The sequence below is a fragment of the Syngnathoides biaculeatus genome, chromosome 5 (genome assembly GCF_019802595.1).
Source record: "Syngnathoides biaculeatus isolate LvHL_M chromosome 5, ASM1980259v1, whole genome shotgun sequence".
NCBI classification, from domain to species: domain Eukaryota; kingdom Metazoa; phylum Chordata; class Actinopteri; order Syngnathiformes; family Syngnathidae; genus Syngnathoides; species Syngnathoides biaculeatus.
The window spans coordinates 26,204,990-26,224,087 of NC_084644.1; the positions used below are offsets into that span (position 1 = coordinate 26,204,990).

At 41.4% G+C, this 19,098-nt stretch overlaps 2 protein-coding genes across 3 annotated transcripts; one reads left to right on the forward strand and one right to left on the reverse strand.

Moving 5' to 3' along the window:
• Nucleotides 1–208: 208 nt before the first annotated feature.
• On the reverse strand, nt 209–9,078 carry c5h1orf43 (chromosome 5 C1orf43 homolog). Its single transcript, XM_061819428.1, has 8 exons — nt 8,852–9,078; nt 7,185–7,286; nt 7,013–7,109; nt 4,685–4,738; nt 4,267–4,433; nt 3,749–3,807; nt 3,471–3,665; nt 209–1,546 (listed from the first exon to the last, which is right to left on the reverse strand). The coding sequence occupies exons 1-8, from the start codon at nt 8,912–8,914 to the stop codon at nt 1,495–1,497; spliced, it is 789 nt and encodes a 262-aa protein (XP_061675412.1). The 5' UTR covers nt 8,915–9,078; the 3' UTR covers nt 209–1,494.
• Nucleotides 9,079–9,153: 75 nt separating this feature from the next.
• On the forward strand, nt 9,154–18,826 carry si:dkey-92i15.4 (uncharacterized). Of its 2 annotated transcripts, none has more exons than XM_061819427.1 (7): nt 9,154–9,245; nt 12,972–15,663; nt 15,735–15,930; nt 16,536–16,628; nt 16,723–16,969; nt 18,209–18,319; nt 18,384–18,826. In XM_061819427.1, the coding sequence occupies exons 2-7, from the start codon at nt 13,268–13,270 to the stop codon at nt 18,545–18,547; spliced, it is 3,207 nt and encodes a 1,068-aa protein (XP_061675411.1). In that variant the 5' UTR covers nt 9,154–9,245; nt 12,972–13,267; the 3' UTR covers nt 18,548–18,826. The 2 variants fall into 2 exon arrangements, with proteins under 2 accessions (XP_061675411.1, XP_061675410.1); XM_061819426.1 differs by lacking the exon at nt 9,154–9,245 and adding an exon at nt 9,252–9,648.
• The last annotated feature ends 272 nt before the right edge of the window (nt 18,827–19,098 follow it).

Below are 19,098 nucleotides of genomic sequence, written 5' to 3' on the forward strand. Positions count from 1 at the left end.
GCCCGATGACAGCTGGGATAGGCTCCAGCACTCCTCACGACCGTTGTGAGGATAAGCAGCTAAGAAAATGGATGGATGGATGGATGGGTCCTGAAACGTTTGTGCCATGCCTTGTCCAGATAAATGTTTTCTCAAAGAGCGAGCGCCCTCTGTTGGAGTTTCTGGACACTACTAGTAAGTATTGAAAAAAAATTGCGCTAACAACACATTGAAGTCACAGTTTTATTCAGTAAATTATATATTTTTTTATATCACTTAGGTGTTACAGTAGACTTCTGGGATCAAACCCAGGAACAGTTGTCTGAAAATCATGTTACATTCAGAATGTTTTAATGCACTAGAATCAAATATAATTGCACTGAAAGAATTCATGTAATGAGCGTATTATCAAAATCCAAGTATGGCTTCTGTAAATCATAATTTAAGGCGTAAAAATGCAGCAAATTAAACTCAAGAAAATGTCAAGTAAGACTTGTAGCTTTCATGCTATCATTAAACTTTACATTGGCTTTTCATTTTTCTACGTTTGTGCAATAAATACTGATTGTCTTATCTGTCCCGTGTAGAGTCACAGCTCTTATTTTGGTCAAGTCATCTCCGTTAATACATAACGCAGAACTGACCTTTGCAATAAGAAGGCAAAAGCTGTGAGTGAGAGGTATAATACTGAAGAGGAAAGAGTATTAGAGACGCACTGAAAAGAAAAGCTAACCTGACAAGAAAAGGTGTATATTTTCAAGGTAGTCATATATTTTCCAGGAAAAAAGTTGTGTAATTTTGAGATTAAAGTGGTAATGAGAGGGGGAAAAAAGATGCATACACCAAAAAAGCCCAAATGAAGTGTTTCATTATTTTTCAAGCTAGAATAAGTTATTAATTTAGGATATCCTGAGGCAAGCAACCAACTGCCCCTTTCATATCTTTGCTTCACTTCTCTTAATAAAAATATAACTTTATTGCTTTTATTAAGGATAGAATTTCTATTGCAAAATATTTATTTTCCTCTCAAAAATTAACACTATATACAAATTTGAAATTTCTACCTAGAAAATACACAAATTTACATTATTGTACTCAATTACAACTACCTCAAAAATAAAGACTACTGTCACAGGAGTCCAACTTTTCACCTCATGCTGTACTTTTTTTTTTTTTTCAGGGTGGCCCTAATACTCCTTCATAGTAATATGATATGTTAAAAGGACAGTGAGCGCCGTGCATACATAACATGAGGTGCGGGCAAAATGGCGGGGTAGTGGTTGACTTGTGTGGGTTCCTTCGAGGTACTCCGGCCCCATCCCACATTACAAAAACATGCACGTTAGATTCATTGAAGACACGAAAGTGCTGAAAAGTGTCAATATAAATTGCTTTTTTTTTTTCCTCCAGTATTTGTCATATGCGACTACCAGTCCAGGGTGAACCCCTCAGATGGGTTAGGCTCCGGCTCACCCACGACAATAATGGTGACAAAGCCCTTTAGGACAGTGGTTCTCAAACTGGGGTCCGGGGACCCCTAGGCGTCAGTGAGCCATAGCTTGGGGATCTGCAAAATATTTTCCAATCAATTAGTACGTCGTATCAGTTTAAAAAGTGCATACCTAAATATGCACGTCAAACAAAACAAAACCAATTACTCCCCCTACGTCACCTTCGGGCCAATTCGAAGTTCTGATTTGGTTGTTACTTATCACCGCATCAATCTGACAACCCTAACCCACAATTTTTTCATTTTTTTTTTTTAAAGAGAACAAAATGTGCATAAGTACAGGAATAAAGCTTTATTTTTATAGAAAAGGCTTTTTCTTTCCAAAAATGCATTTTTTTAGAGACCAAGTGTCTTGTCAAGAATAAAATATGCGATAGGATAGAAACACTATATAATTTCTTATACTAAAACTTGAGTTTAATTTCATTATATTAAAATTTCAGATTGGGGAGAACTATTCTTGTAATATAATTTAGTTTTCAGCCCAACGGAATATGTCTTGCTTCTTGGAAAGATTGCAACCTTTTTTAAAAAAAAAAAAAAAAAAAATCAATTTTGTTCTCCTAACATTAAACCTTTTTGCCTCTAATAATGTGATTTCGTTATCATGACATGAATTTATTTCTTGTAAATCGGCAACGTTTTAGTAAAGTTATTGTTGAAACCATATATTCACATACACTATATGAAAAGATACTTTTTTAAATCCTCACTGGTTGAGATGAAATCAGTTTCAATCAGGATGACCTAAATTAGTTGTTTTTGGAAAACGGCAGAAAAATGAAAGAAGGATTTTTTTTTTGCATTACTTCCTTCAAAATCCTCTCCCATTAGTTGGCAGATATTTTGGCTCATTCCCCTTGACGGAACTGGAGTAGCTGAACCAAATTTTTAGGCTGTCTTGCTTACACATTCATTTTCATTTCTTGCCATCATTTTTCAATCGGATTGAGATCAGAACTTTGCGATGGGCCACTCCAAAACATTGGTTTTGTTAAACCACTTTATAACAGTTTCAGGAGTTTTAACTTCCTAGCTGACTTCTTGAGCTGTTGCTTCAGTATTTCCACATAATGTTCTTTCCTCATGACGCCATCTCTTTAGTGAAGTGCACCAGTCCCTCCTCATGAAGCAAAGCAACCCCACAAAATGATGCTGTCACCTCCATTTTCAAAAATTGTCTTTTTTTTTTCTTCTTTCAAATGGAACCATGCACATTATAGGTAAAGAGTTCAATTTTAGTTTGGTCAGACCTTAATTCATGGCTCCAAAAATGAAGGCTTTTTTCCTTGTGTAAATTTACAAAATTGTTGTTACCATTTTTTTTGTTGTTTTTGTTTCTTTCGGAGTAATGGCTTCTTCCTGGCAGAGTAGCCTTTCAGCCGATTGGTACAGTAGTCGCTTCAGAATGGATAAGGACAACACTCTTCCATCTTCAGCCAGCATTTTCATCTTCATCTTTTGTTCTTGGGTCAATATGTGCATTTTAGAACAAATCATGTTCTTCTCTGAGACACAGAACCCAAATTCCGAAGACATGACATCATCAATGTTTTGTCAAATGCTTTCAAATATGCTTATCTTACAGTAAACACCTTACTTTGAAGAAAGTAATGAAAAGGTGTCTGACAAAAATCCTTCTCCCATTATCCCAACAAAAATGGGGTAATCCTAATTGCCCTAAAAGAGGGAACATGTATTTAGATTTCATTTCAGACAGTGAGGTCTTTTTTTTTTTTTTTACATGGTGCAGATAAACATCTGGTTTCAACTGGATGTTTTAATTGGCCTTGGGATCATTAGTGATAAAAAAAAAAAAAATCCACCCTGTAAGGGGTCGCTAGACTTAAAAAGCCTGAGAGCCTTATTATCCAAAATGGATCATGCATACACTGAGTGATGTAACCAATAAAATCCGTTGGGTGGCGCCACCTTCCCCTTCCTCAACACATCTCACAATGTACTGTCCAGTGTGTTGTACTTGTCTTTAAAGTTCTTGAGCTCCAGCAGATTCCTGGTCCGCTTGATGCGCTGCTGCGCCGCCGACGTGAGGTGGGCCCGCGACGACGGGGAGGAGCTTACGGGTTCGATGGTGGCGGTCAAGTCTTTAGCAGCGGTCTGGTGGTGCTGGCTCGCCGTGCTGCTATTACTACCGCTTCTGCTCTGGCTCTTGACACTGAAACCACAAGAGGGAGAAAGAGATCACTCCGGGCTCATAATTAAAATTCCACACTGGGATTAGCGGTGGTGTTTACTCACACACAGGCCAGTTCAGTCAGAGCCTCCTGGTATTTACACAGTTCTGCTTCACCAAAAGCCTGAAGACATTGTTAATGTGGTGGATTAAAACTCATAATAGCATGTGGAATAAATGAACAACAAGATGAGATGATTACAAAAAAGGTTCGTCAACTTAAAGGCACCCCTTGACATGCTGATGAAACAACGCAGGGTACACACGTATTGACAATGGGGAACAAATTTCACCATTTTCTCTCCTTTTAAATCAAATTCAGCAAAAGGACTGATTATCTGATGTCGCTGAAGAATAATCCTCCGCAATTATTCCATGGCGTGGAGTATGGCAACAGTGATTTTCCGTAACCAACAATCAGAAATATGATACCTGTTCAATAATTATGATGGAAAATAGACTCTACAATAATTTTAAATGCTTGATCAGTATCAGAATCAGAATCAAAAGTAGATTGGGATGTTCAAATTTATTAGCTTGCCGCCCCCTTCCGACACATTAGGGGAGAGACAGAATGTCTGACCTTGTCCCCGTGGCGTGCTTTGTTGTAACCGTCCAGCACCGTGTCAATCAGACATTTCTGGCTGTCCCGGAAGGGGCAGTGGGAATTTTTTAGCTGCAGAAGCCAAGTTCGGAATCGTTTTCCCGTCACGGCGCTGCAGGATCCGCCCAGTTCACAAAAAGGGAAATCTGCACACAAAAAGTGAGCTCGTTCATGAAAAAAAAAAACAAAGAAAAAAACTTTTGAATACTGGTTCACGCTTTCATAGGTGCTGTGCCACAACTAATCCAAACCCAAATATATGTCTAGTACTTACTTGCTCATTTGTCCCTTTAGTTAGAACTGAGCAAAGCGCCTTTGTGGCTTGACGCATGTAAAAAGTCATTAGTCTAAAGATACTGTGCTGTATTCAATGTAACGATACAATCATCAAGCTGACCTGTGTCTCGGATGGCGTCCAGTGCTCTCATTCTATACTGGTAGTCACAGGCACCTACAACACACGCACACAATTTAATGCCTGTTTCCACGAACTTCAACTTTCATGGACATCTACATGATCATGGCTGTGTTTACGTTCACGGAACACAATGAAACAATTCACAGAGGCAGACGTCCGAATTACACTGTTTAATGAGCATCAACGTCAGGCAAAAACAAGACATAAGTAAACAATAACACTGTACATAAAAACAAACATTAAAGGTTACACAGCACTTACTTAGCCTGGCCTTCCTCTTACCTCCGTTGACTTAAATGGTCGTAACCTCCGCAAAACTCCACTGGTCACTGTTGACAAATGTCATCTCTAATGTAGCACAATACAGACCATATTTAACTTTCTATATGCCAGGGGTGTCAAACTCACTTCTGTCACGGGCCACAGTGCCGGTACGGTTTGCCTCCGAGGGCCGGTATGATTGTGAAATTATATAGATGCTTCATCGCCTCATCATAGTATTACGTATACACGAGGGGTGTAAAGATTCATTCATAATATCAATCTATCAATTTATACCAATTGCATCGATCTGTCCTTGGCTTGCCAGCCTCACGGACCAAACTATATGGACTTAAATCCTTTGAAAACGTAATCAATAAACTATCATTACTAGGAAATAGTCCTTTGAATCAAAACCGTTTTTTTTTAAGCACATTAAACATTATCAAACATTTGTAGTTTCTTTTTTTTTCCCCATTGCTACTGAGTGGGTCAATCTGAGAAGCAAACTACAATACCCATGATGAGCATGAGCAGGCCTGGAAATACGGCAGTTGCAGCTCTCCATTGAGCAGAGCACTCAACTTCACAAGTGGAAGATGCAAAGGATGAATCAGAGTTAGGGTTATCCATCCATCCATTTTCTTAGCCGCTTATCCTCAGGAGGGTCGCGGGAGTGCTGGAGCCTATCCCAGCTGTCAACGGGCAGGAGGCGGGGTACACCCTTAAGTGGTTGCCAGCCAATCGCAGGGCATATTGAGACAAACATCCGCACTCACAACCACACCTAGGGACAACTTAGAGTGTCCGATGAATGTTGCATGTTTTTGGGATGTGGGAGGAAACCGGAGAGCCCGGAGAAAGCCCACGCAGGCACAGGGAGAACATGCAAACTCCACAGAGACGGGGCTGGACTCGAACCCTGGACCTCAGAACTGTGAGGCCAACACTTTACAGGCTGCTCCACCATGCCGCCTAGTTAGGGTTAGTTTTCCATAATTCTGATACTTTTACAAAATACAAAAGGAATTTAGGAAATTTCACCTCCACTGTCAAGTATCTATCTCACTGTCATATTGGTTGACTTTTTGGCTAAAAAGTGACTGAAGCAATTTTCAAACACCGAATTGTTTTGTTCTAGTTAAACCAATATCATCCTAGAATCGAACCAGCAATCACGAATCATGATATGAATTAAAAAGCTGCCTAAATGAACCATTACAGCCCTAATATACACAGCAAAATTGATGGATAAGTAGTTTTGAAATTAGAAGTCAAGGATAACATTTTGTTCAGCTATTGTTGGAGATACTATAAAAATGAGTTTGGTGACAAAAAAATGCACTATATCATTTATTACAAACAACAATGTGAAATTGCAGAACAGATTTTAGTAAGAATAATGGAAGTTGAGGAAAATGAGGCCACATAAAATGTGGTGGGCTGAATGTGGCGCCCAGACCTTGAGTTTAACACCTGTGGTCTGTAGATTGTCTGCAGTCTAGATTTACATCAGGTGTTTTTTGGTTTGATTTGAATTCACATTTGGAAGATACCCGATTCTAGCCTGAGGAGATCAGATTTCATGCGTTCTTTTTTCCATTTATGGTGCCTCACTGTGTCACAAAAGAACTTGGAAGCTGTGCTACTTGAACCATCCACCCATCCATTTTCTGTACCGCTTATCTTCACGAGGGGTTGCGGGCATGCTGGAGGCTATCCCAGCTATCTTCGGACACCTTGAAGTTGTCGCCAGCCAATCGCAGGGCACATATAAACAAACAACTGCTCGCACTCACATTCAAACCTATGGGCAATTCAGAGTCTTCAATTAACCTACCACGCGTGTTTTAGGGATGCGGGAGGAAACCGGAGTCCCCAGAGAAAACCCACGCAGCCACAGGGATAACATGCAAATCCCCACAGGCGAGGCTGGATTTGAACCCTGGTCCTCAGAACTGTGAGGCAGATGTTCTAAGCAGTTTATCACAGTGCTGCCCACCGCTTGAACCTTTGACTTTAAACCGATCTGTGTAAAGAACTCACCAGACTTTAGCCGCTCATCCTCTGGAGACATCAGACGTGGCTCAAAGTGGATTTTCTGAACTTGGCACAGTTTGGCTTCGATTTCTTGCCTGAGCTCCTTCAACAGAAACATAATACAAAATACAGCAGCGTTCCCAAGCCAGTCACGTAGGAAGTCGAAAGGAAGTGTTACCTTTGGAGCATTGTAACCAATGGGAACGTGGGGTCCCCGTCGAGATTTCATGGCTAGTCGCATAATTTGTCTTTTCACGAAGATGAACAGCAAGACAAAGACCTTGAAGAAAAAAACAAACCAAAGCCCATTTGAATCCATTCATGGAAGGCTAAATGAAATCAAAGCTGACATTGGGCGAAAGGTGGTGTACACCCAGTCACCGGCCAATCACAACGTGACATATATCCCAATTTAACGTTTGAATTGAAGAACTGTTTCCATTATCGGAAGAGTAAACGTACCTCTATTACCGTCTAAGTTCATGTAAATTCCCGAAAATCTTGCTGTGGGAAAAAAAAGTTTTAAAGCAATTAAACAATTTAGGCGCAATAAGACAAATCCCAGAAGAGGAAAAAAAAGAAAGGAAAACTTCTTCTAAATAATGTAAATTTTTGCTTTTTCAAATTAATCGTAAAAAATGTAAATAAATCTGAAACAAAAATTATATATATATATGTATATATATATATATATGTATATATACACACACACACACACACACACTTATAATTTAACACTTTTTTTTTTTTAAGGGCCACAATCGCCCAACCCAAGGGCGAAGACAAAGTCAGGGCTTTCTTTAAATTCCCCGTACTGGTTACATCCACGTCACATGGTTGTTGTTGTTGTTTCTATTCACAGAATTGTCTTGCATTAGCCTCGACCAGTTTTTGACCCTTTTAAGTGGATTTTAGGCTATTTTTGCAAAACCGTTGGTTGTGTGGCTGTAGGCTGTGCCGCTCAACCTGGATAAGCTGTGAGGAGGCGCTGCCTCCTGGAAAAACCCCAAAGGATGGCACCTGTAAACTCCATCCAATGATCCATTATCTGAGCCACTTATCCTCACAAGGGTCGCAGGAGTGCCAGAGCCCATCATACATGAGCCGGGGTACACCCTGAAGTGACGGCTAGCCAACGGAAGGGCAACAGAAACAAACACCCAGTCACACTCAAAATCACACCTAGGGACAATTTAGAGTCTCCAATTAATGTTTTTGGGATGTGGGAGGAAACCGGAGTGCCCGGAGAAAACTCACGCGGGCACGGGGAGCACATGCAAACTCTACACAGGAGGGACCAAGATTTGAACCCTGATCCTCTGAACTGCGAGGCAGACATTTTAATCAGTCGTCACTGTGCCAGCACCTGTAAACTCCATGCTAAATAATAATTGAAAGAAATGCAACAATACTTTAAACTACAGATGAATAATAAATTTATATAATTTTTTTTTTTCTGTTTTTGCTGATTAATGCCCCTTCTTGTGATAATTTCCCCTCCATTTATGGAGCATTTGAAGACCAGGGTGTATCAGGAAAAGATACAAAACACAAATAATCTCAAGGAACATGTGACCACGGCAGTCTTGAGAGCATATTTATGAATTGCATTTAACATTCATAATGTTTGGAAAGTCAGAATATCCAGTATATAAAAGCATTTCTTAGCAACAGAAACATGGCCAATCGTGGCAGTAGTCCGATGACTGCAACATTTGCAGTTCCACCAATAAGAATTAAAGTGTAGAAAACAATGGATTTTATTGTGTGGTGCACCATAGCAAGAAGTGACATTCGATGGCGTGCAGACTGAATAAGTGAAGTTTTAAAATGAGCCCAACTTACCAGACTCCCAAAGGCCATGACGAGCACGACGTTGACACTCGACAAAGGAGAATCTCTTCCCATTTTACACTTTCACCCAAAACGGCCAAACAAACAAACAAACTAGAGGACAGTTGTAATTAATTGGTAAGGTGAATACGCGACTGCCAACGAGCCGTTTTTAAAAGCCCGAAGCGCTAAACTACCGTGCAGTAAAACGACACGCTAAAATAAATATGTCTTCCCCCCCCCCCTTTTTTTTTTTTTTTTTTTTTAACTTAACGGCTCAAAAGAGTCGGTGTTTGGAAAAGTTAACATGTCGCCGTCACAGTGAAGTCCAGCTTGTTGACTTCCGGGTGTGGTCACGTGAGTGTGAATGACGCAGGGTGACGCTTCTTTCCCGCTCGTGGAGAAAGTAAGTTGGAAAGCGTCATGAAGAACCCCCAATTTAAAACACTAAAGCCCTATTGTTCACATTGTTTAGCCTTGCCTTTCACTGACAGCCTGTTACTCTTGTCGGGTATTTTCTTGCACGACAATGGTGGTTTTTCTTCCATTGTGTGTTTGCCCATGGGAGGCCACAGAATGACTGAAGCTCTGGGCAACATTTGCATTTGTCACGCAGAGACACTGGCTGCCATTCTTGTGCCAGGAACAAGCGTGGGTGTCTGTGTTGGAGTTGCACTGATAGGCTTATCTATGGGTGCGACCCTGAAGGCGTCTGACTGTTGATTGATTGATTGAGTTCAGGGTCTCGTGAAATGGCCTGCTATGTGATCACTGTTGGCTGACTTTTGACTCCCTTCAGCTTCATTATTGTGAGTATAAAACGAATGGTTAGCCAGTCTGTCAGTGGCAAGTGTACCCACAAGGGCAGCTTGATGACAACCAACCAAACAAAACGAAGTTATACTGCTCGCATTTCTCTTCACGTTTACTTTCAAAATTACCTAACTAAGTCGGATGATCTATTTTAGCGGCTCAGACTTTTTAAGCATTAATTATCACAGACTACAGATATACATTCAGTAGTGAGGAGAAACAAATTAGGATCCAACTTAATTGACTTCACTTGCGTCCCTTTTCTACACAGTTTAACCTCACTGGGGTCTATCTCATCTATTTTTGGGTGAGACGGGAATAGACCCTGAATTGGTCACCAGCCAATCGAAGGGCACATCTAAACAAGCATTCACACCATGTTTTTTAGAGTGTGTAAGGTGCCCAGAGAAAACCCACACAGGCATGGGGAGAACATGCAAACTCCACACAGGCGGGGTCGTGAGGGTAACCCTCTAACCAGTTATTAACTATGCTGCATTGACTTCACTGAGGACCGGGGTTCAACTTCCATCCCCGCCTGTGTGGAGTTTGTGAATTTTTCAGGCATTCTTCCTCTAGTATATAGATTTGTGACCTAAATTTGAAAAATCTGTTAATTCCTGCTTCTTACTTTTCAAAATAAACTCATTATTGTTTTCATCCTGACAAATTTGATATAGTTAAAAAATTATGAGGTCAAAGTCAACCTTGGTTCAGATGATTCCGATTCAGAGACCCCTGATATATATATATGAAATTTTACTTAAACTTGCTTTAAATGAGCCATATGACCATGAATGAGTGATACTCAACAGAAGAGCGATAGACAGCTACTTGAGGGCCTTTCAGCGGTGTGAGTGTTAAATATATCTAATGATGCATTCCAGATTGCTTGGAAAATCCATTTACAACCTCAAAAATTTGCAGTTTAAAACACACACACCCAAAAAAACATTGCTGACAGCATCTATAAACATGTCGTACACTGACACCAAAGCTCATATTTTTGTCCAGTAGCCTCATAGGCCTTTTGCCCAGATTTGGTCAAATGACTTCAGAATGACTATGGCAACCTAACAACAATTTATTCTCATCTTTCATACAACCAGTAAATGGAGATGAATACTTTTTGGTTGCCGTTGTACTGCCATTATAGACATCTTATTTCTTTATCTTTTGGTAAAATTGTGGGATATCGACGTCCTCGAACTTAAATAGTAGAAACATCCACTGCATTTTTCCTAATTAGAGGTTAGAAATGGTGTTTTGCAACCCATATTAACTTGAAAAAAATACAATCAAAACAAAAGTGCATTAAACTTTGTATGCTTGTTAGTGTTAGAAAACAATATAAAATGCATTAAAATGACTTAGAACAGCAACAACATGGCGTCTATTCCGGCCTTTTTGGGTACATCCATGCATGCATACCTTTCTTTGTCAACTTTTCAGTAGGACAATGGGATTGAAGCAGGGGTTTAGAGGTATTATTGTCCTTACATTTAAAATATAGAATAAAATGAGTAATGACCTGTAATCTATTGAAGAAATTCCTATTCTCTGACTATATTTACTACAATCACCCGATATGCCATTTAGGGGTACACAAAGGTTAAAGGAGGCCCGTGCCAAAGTTTATGACCCTCACAACAAAGCTTTCCTCCACAACTTCCATCTGATCATTTCTCCTTCAAAGTAACATTACAGAGTGGTTGAGTATATACATACAGGCCTGACCATACTTGTACTTTGTTGTACAGTACACGTTAACCAAGAGGTTCACTTTTATGTACGTTCATCCCTGTTGCTATTTCTGCTGTCTATTTGAGCCCATTGTGTTACTTGTTCTCAATTTTAAGGAGCTCTGTCATTATGTATTTGGATACCTGTTCGGGCTGCACAATTTGACACGTTAGCCTTAGGGGTGGTGAAATTAAATAAGTCTTAATTCACAGGGAGATTGGCGCAATCAATACAGCTCCAGCGCATTTCCCACGATGTCACGCCATGTCTGCTCAGAGATGGTTTAAAATGCGTACGGGTGTTGTGCGTGGGTGTCTGTGTCTATTTAGTGAACTGTATAAATAGTGACAAATTAAGCATAACCCCGGAATGTAAAAATAGTGACAAGACAACAACGCAAGGGGTGAGAGAGAGAGAGAGAGAGAGAGAGAGAGAGAGAGAGAGAGAGAGAGAGAGAGAGAGAGAGAGAGAGACGACAAGAAGATAGACCAGTGTGGCCGGTTTGCCTCACTGTACACATCCCATCGTGCAATGCTAACAGAGACTGAGTGTGAGAAAGATGGGTGAGGAGCTGATGTCATTGCCTTCACTATGATGCCTTGTCAGCCTTACAATAGTTGCCTCGTGAATAAGGTAAGGCACATTTGCGAATTACTAGATAGAAGAGTGCATTGGAATGACTATGTATGTATATTTTGTCCCGATTTAAGTGTACGTTTGATGGCTTGCTCTTATTTCTGTGGCAGTCGCTGTGAGTTTCAATTAGAGCAAGCCACGTTGCCACGGTTACCCAGATGGGAGGCTCAGGATCAAGCAAAACAGGTGTTTCAGTAAGCTGACACTTACCTGCATTAGACAGCTCCACCAGGGAGACGTATGCCGACTGTATATGCCACTTACAATAGCTGTCTTTTAAATACATCTATTTTATTGTACCAGAACAGTTACTCCAAGAGCTATCTCAGGTAGCCACAATCAAAGCTGCTGTTAAGGGTTTCCTTGCCCTTCTCTATCTTGCTCGTGGTCAGCTGTACATAAACATGTTTTGAAAGCACTTCATCCATTTATTTTCTCTTGCTGTGAAGGTTTCAGTGAGCTCTTAACTACTTCTTGCTGTGTGAGAATATGCATGCAGACTGAATGTGTCACATTTCGACATTGTTGTCCTTCACTGGATTGCAGCAGAGTGAGTTTTTCCAGTTTTTGTGTACAGGTTTAGCTGACAGTTACAGAATGAGTGTGTTGCTAGTGTAAACAGATGTTATTATATGAGCAAGCGCATCATACGTCCCTGCGTGAATGGACTCATTGAAGTGGTATGTTTCCCCGCCCCCCTTGATATCAAAGATAATCTCGTGCCTAGATTTAATCAATCTTTATAATCGTACCTTGTCCTTTCCTCTCGCTCCGCCCACTGGCCATTCTGTGCAGAGTTGTGTTCCTTAACCTTAACTGCTCTGGGGATTTAAGTTTGACCATTGTGAGAAGCCACAACCACCATATACCCACATATCACAACATTCATGTTCAATCCTCTCTGAGGATGGAGATTCATTTTTTTTTGTATGCTTGGCAGGCAAATGGAGCTCACCATTGAAGCCCTGCTGGGGAAATAAAGAGTGTCATGGACAGAACAACAAAAATAACTACTACCAGACACCCAACCATAATTAGCATGTATGAAAGGGAAAATATTAAATGCCCAACCGATTACATGAATGTAATCTTGGTGGACTAAAATGAACTAAAACTGCATAACTGCTGTACAGTCCCTTGGAATTGGAATATAAATAAAGCCAGTATAGTCATCGATTCTCTTTTTAGGGATTTTACTTTTGACAGGCGGTCATTAACTTTGTTTATGCTCCGACAATGGATGTGTCCTTGCTCCCCGCTCCAGTGACTGAATATACCAATCAGAGGACTTTGGCATGCTTAGCTGTCAGATCTGCCAATTCTCCCTCGACGAGCCTCACTTGCAGGCCAGGTGTTAGGAAGGACCGAGCTTTATCCGGGGAGGTGGTGTCCAGAGCAGAGGAAGTTATAGAACGAGGCAAACAATCTTTATTCAATGGCTCAATCAGGCGGACCGGATCAATCGATGGCCAGGATCTCAGGGCAGGATCCATGTTTGAATGTCAAGCACGGACAGCAAGTGTCAAAGGTTGGAATGAAAATAAGGAAGTATCAGGCAGCACAGTCTATTCCAGTCTGACTCACAATGACAAAATAGACAAGAAAACCACAGGCTTTGGCATCGACAGAAGTCGTAACTATAGCCCTGCATTTGAGAGTTGGTCTGGGAGAGAATGGAGGCGTAACTTGCCGAACAGAAGCAGGAGTGTTGACTGGAGGTCAGGGGCAAGCAGTCCTGACCGGAACACAGGGCGATCCAACATAGGTGCATTGTTATACGAAGAAAAGAAAGAGAGGGTTAGGGATACTGAAGACCCGAAAGGCAGGTCAGTGTCTTCATTTAGGACCTACAACTCTGCAGGAGATTCTCCAGGCAGCAGCAGTCCAAAAAGTCCTTTGGACCAAACTCTGGAAACAGTCTGTAGAGGTAACTCCTGCCCTTTAAGGCTAAGGTCGCCCCCGGAACCAATCAGTGACTCCAGAGAGACTGCTTCTTTTGGGACTAAAAGAGGCCAGGGTATATTGGAACGTATAGAGAAGCTGTATGGGCTATCCAAAACTGAGGACTTCAGCAAAACTAGGGATTTCTCTTCCATTGAAAGAGACTGCTTTGATGGAAGGGGTGAAGTTACAGTGAACCATTTTGGGGAAACAGGAGGAACCTTCCCCAGGTGTTGCTCAGCTGGCGAAGGAAGTTGTCAAAGTGTAGTGGACAGAAATGGATCATTCACTAGGACATGTGTAGACACAAAGACTGTAGGCTCTAATACTTCACCCTGTCCAAGGAGAAGAGCGAGATTACCAGAGGGACAATGGGAAGAACAGATCTATGGGAAGTATTCTGACCAAGGTGGCGTAAACGCAGGTTTAGGATCCATTGAGACAATGTCTCTTGACCGAGCAAGGAGTAGAAACACAAGAGCTAGTCAGATTAGATTGGCCCGGGCTGCCCAGTCAAGCACTTTATCAGAGAAAGCATATTGCTTTGGACTGTCTGAGACTAATCGGATAAATGGGATACAGAAAGAAAGACTAAAGCTCAATAATGGAAAGGTGACGGGAGAAATTGAATCAAAGGTTTATGAAGACATCTGGGAGACTAATCTGAGCATCAAAGTGAATTCTGCAGGATGGAGGACACAGCCAGAGACTCATTCCACATCAGTCAGTGTGAGAAACAAGATCAATCAGTTTGAGGCTCTGACACAGAGCTCACAGGGTTTTGGAAGGAGCCAGAACATGCTGCCCCGGCGGGCCCTTTCTGTGCCCACAAGACTCAACATCGCCCATGATGGCTTGAAGAGTGAGTTGGAAAAAGCAAGTGGTGTTCTAGGTGACAAGTATATGGGGCTGAAAGAGTTAGGGGAGACACGAACGAAAACTGAGGAGAAAGTAAATCGCCTGAAAAGTCCATCACAAAGGTCTTTGTCAGTGGATGAGATTGGGCAAAGGTTTAAGGGTGATTTGACAAGAAAGGAAGGGACAAATATGGACCGCCTTTACAAACTCACACATCCAGTAGAATCACCCCTCAAAGAAGTTGCGCTACATCATAGAAACTTGTATGTAGATGAACCAGACTATTACAAAATCTCAAGAGATAAAATCTGGAGAAGCGACAATACAGAGTCCACCATGTTCTTCAGCTCAAGTGACCCTGAATCATGTCCATACGGGGAGCTATCTGGTATACAGAAAGCAAAACCTTCTGTGATTATTTTAGCAGTTACCGATGATGAAACCACTCCAACAAACACTCCAAAGCACTCACCCCTTAGCTCTCCAGTTACCCTGCTAAAAAGTACCACTCCACTTATACTGACTGAAAACAGCCAAACAGTCAAAACTCTTGAACAAGACCTTCCAACTCCTGTGCGCCCTCTCGCTGTCACTTCCCACAACAAGGTCTTTACAGATATCACTGACAGTGACTCAAAAGGGAAGAAACACGTGTTAGATTTGGATGCTTGGGTCGCTGGCTGGAAAACCTGGAGGCAAGATGAAGCATTCGAGGATGATGATGACAGTACACAGAAAGATGACGATTCATACTACGATTCAGATTCTGGCGAGTCCTCAGTAACCATCACCAGTAACATGAGCCAGTCCGATCGCAGGAGCTTCTCTCTCAGGTAAGTAAAGTGAAAATAAGAATCTGATCAGTTGTTATCACATCTTTATTCGACTACCTTCTTCCCTGCAGCCTGGCAGAATTGTGTCACTTCACCGGAGCTGACTCAGAGTCAGAGAATGACACCGACGAGACCCCAGCGATGGGTAGGAGGTCAGCTTCACTTAGCTCTGAAGTGTCGGCACTGTCATATGTGTCGGTGCTGCCCAGCGAGGAACTTGACAAACTGCTGGACGATGTCAGAAGTCTGGGGGACAGCAATCTGCAGGTACACTTACTCAGAATTGTAACATTTCAAGGTCCTGGAGCTCTGAAGCCTTTCCCAACTCACCTGACTGACGGGTTTACTTTTGACTGATCACTGTGAGTTACAGAGCCGGTCCATATTTCTTTTAACACTGCCCGTTAAAGTTGGCCTATTTTCATAGACTCACAGGAATTGTAGACAGGGGTTAGGAATTTGTCGAGTATCAGATCAGAAAGATAGGTTTGTGTTGATTTTCTCACATCTGCTGCAAATTTTTTTATTCACTACTGCCAATTTTAATGGAATGGCAGGGTGAGATATGAGCGCTTATTGACTAAAAGAAATTTAGATTTAAAAAAATAATAATCTTTTACAACGCTCTGCACCCACTACTACCTTTCGCTGTAAAGATACGATGGATGCAATTCACAAATAAATGAATGCTAACTTCTGATCAAAAGGTGCCCTAATGAGTGATAGGTTTAGGAATTTAAAAATGAAGTTGTTAAAACACCAAAAGTCTCGTTGGATATGCAGTTTCAAGGTTCTGAATGGCTAGCGTTGAACTGGTTTTCAAAGTGGCGTAAGGATACAATAGATTGCACATATTATTTTCTTTAATGCAGGATGATGTGCATGTGGTTGTCCTTCACAAAGAGATCGCTGTCGGCCTGGGCTTCAGTATAGCAGGAGGCGTTGACCAGAACAAACCAGTCATTGTGAGTAAAATAGCTTTTTACACCCTCTTACAAAAAAAAATCCTCTTGTCTCTGATGATTGTCTCAATTTTTTCATCTTGTGTATTTGTCACAGGTTCACAAGGTGTTCCCCACCGGTGTAGCAGCGCAAGAAGGCTCTATCAGAGAAGGCGACCAGGTCCTGTCCATCAACGGCACTGCGCTGGGGGGCCACACACACTGGGAGGCTCTGAGGGTCCTGAGAAGGGCCAAAACTAGAGAGATGGGAGTGGTGGTGCTGAGGAGGGGTGATATTGGCAGCACCTCGAAGGGGCGAGAGGGTCAGACTGAGGAACCGATGCCGACTCAGACTTCAGAAACTGGTTATACTCATTTTACAGAGGATACAAAGTCTTCACACCCTTGTTCAAATCCTCTTTGCGATATAAAACACGAGACAAAGATAAATCATTTGAAAACATTTCCACCATTAACATGACCGATAATATGCACCACTCAACTGAAAAAAAGGAAACATTTTTAAAGCCAAAGTAAAAAAATCCACTGTGATTATATGGTTGCACTAGTGTGCACACCCTCTTTATAACTCGGAATGTGTCTGTGGTCAGGATTAACAAATAATAATCAAACTCATGAAATCGAAGCCAGCACACACCTCCCATCATTTAAAGTGCCCCCAATTCAAAATGATACCATGGGGCACAGAGAAGATGGTCATTAAGTCGAGAAAGTATGGCACAACAGGATCTTACGAAGAACTGGACAGCCGTTTAGCATACATCCATCCATCTTCTTAGCCGCTTATTTTTACAAGGGTCGCGGGGAGTACTGGAGCCTATCCCAACTGTCAACGGGCAGGAGGCAGGGTACACCCTGAACTGGTTGCCAGCCAATCGCAGGGCATATCAAGACAAACAGCCGCACTCAGAATCACACCTAGGGGCAATTTAGTGTCCAATTAATGTTGCATGTTATTTGAGATGCGGGAGGAAGCCGCAGTGCCCGGAGAAAGCCCACACAGGCACAGTGAGAACATGCAAACTCCACACAGGAGGGTCCTGGATTGAACCTGGGACTTCAGAACTGTGAGGCCAACACTTTCAAGCTGCCCCACCGTGCCACTGTTTAGCATAATTGAAATAACAAAAAAAAAAAAAATGGTCTTAGGAGGCTGGCCAGAGACAGACAACATCATTAAAGTAGCTGCTGGAATTTCTGGCAAGTACTGGCTGTGTTGTACATGAGTCAACAATTGCTCTTTTTTTTTTTTTTTTTTTTTAGTATTGTTTGACCTTTGGGTAGGTTGGGAAGACAGAAAGCCTTATCGTAATAAGAAAATGATCCAAGTCCAGCTTGACAAACGCATATGAGAAAATGTTATGGTCAAATAAAACCACGTACCCCCTAGAATTTTTCTTTTTTTTTTTTGAGTGCGTTCAGTTGTACTGATTATACCTTACAATAATGGTGGAAAAAGGTTTGGTATCTTTTTTTTTCTTCACAATCATGTCATTGAAACGGGTGTGTAGACTTTTATATCCAATATACATGTAATTTTATGTGTGGTCAGTCTTGTTTATGTAGTTATTTGATGATGTCAGGTCAGTGTATGCGTGTGCTTCTGGAGAAGAAAAGCAGAGATCTGGGCTTTAGCCTCGAGGGAGGTGTCGGTCTGGGAGACAAACCACTCACTGTACAGAAGATCTTCCAAGGTACTCAGACTTAAGCCTGAAATGTACTTCAAGTTGTTTATGTAATTAACTTCTTCGTCCACAGGGGGGCCAGTGGACAAGATTAGTCCTGGTGACGAGGTGATGGAGATTGAAGGCATGAGCATGGTGGGGATGAGACGCTTGGAGGCCTGGACGTTGATCCGAAGGCTTCCTTCTGGACCAGTGGATGTGGTAATACGTCGGCCCCATAAAACCTCGGAGCCATAAGGATTATGGGAGCAAATCTAAACCTGTACTGCGCAAGAAAAATGCCATTTATAACCCAATTTTATACCACAATTATCCTCATATTTTATAACAAAGCCTTCCCAGAAGACTTGTTCATGAAGGTGTGAGATTTATATTTTACGGTGTTTAACACATGCATCTACCTCAAGGCTACGTGGCACCTGTATGTGAACCATTGTGTAATATACTGTGAACAGATGCTAACAGCATTTAGAGTGTATCTTACTTTTTAATAAAGCCTAACTTTAATAAACTCGATTGGATGCCTTTTATTTGTTTTTCCTGCAGATGGCGGTAGAGGTATTTTATATGGTCCAGTACTCTAGTGCCACGATAAAACAACTCAATAATACAGTACATAAATACATATAGTTGTATACATTAATTAGACAATTACATGACAAATCAGAAGGATAAAATTAGTCCCCAAAGTATAGAAATAACATAATTGTGTAAAGTGTTGTCACCAACCAAGGAGAAGATGTGATAAGACAAAGCAGTCAGTCGATTGACAGTAAAAAAAAAAAAAA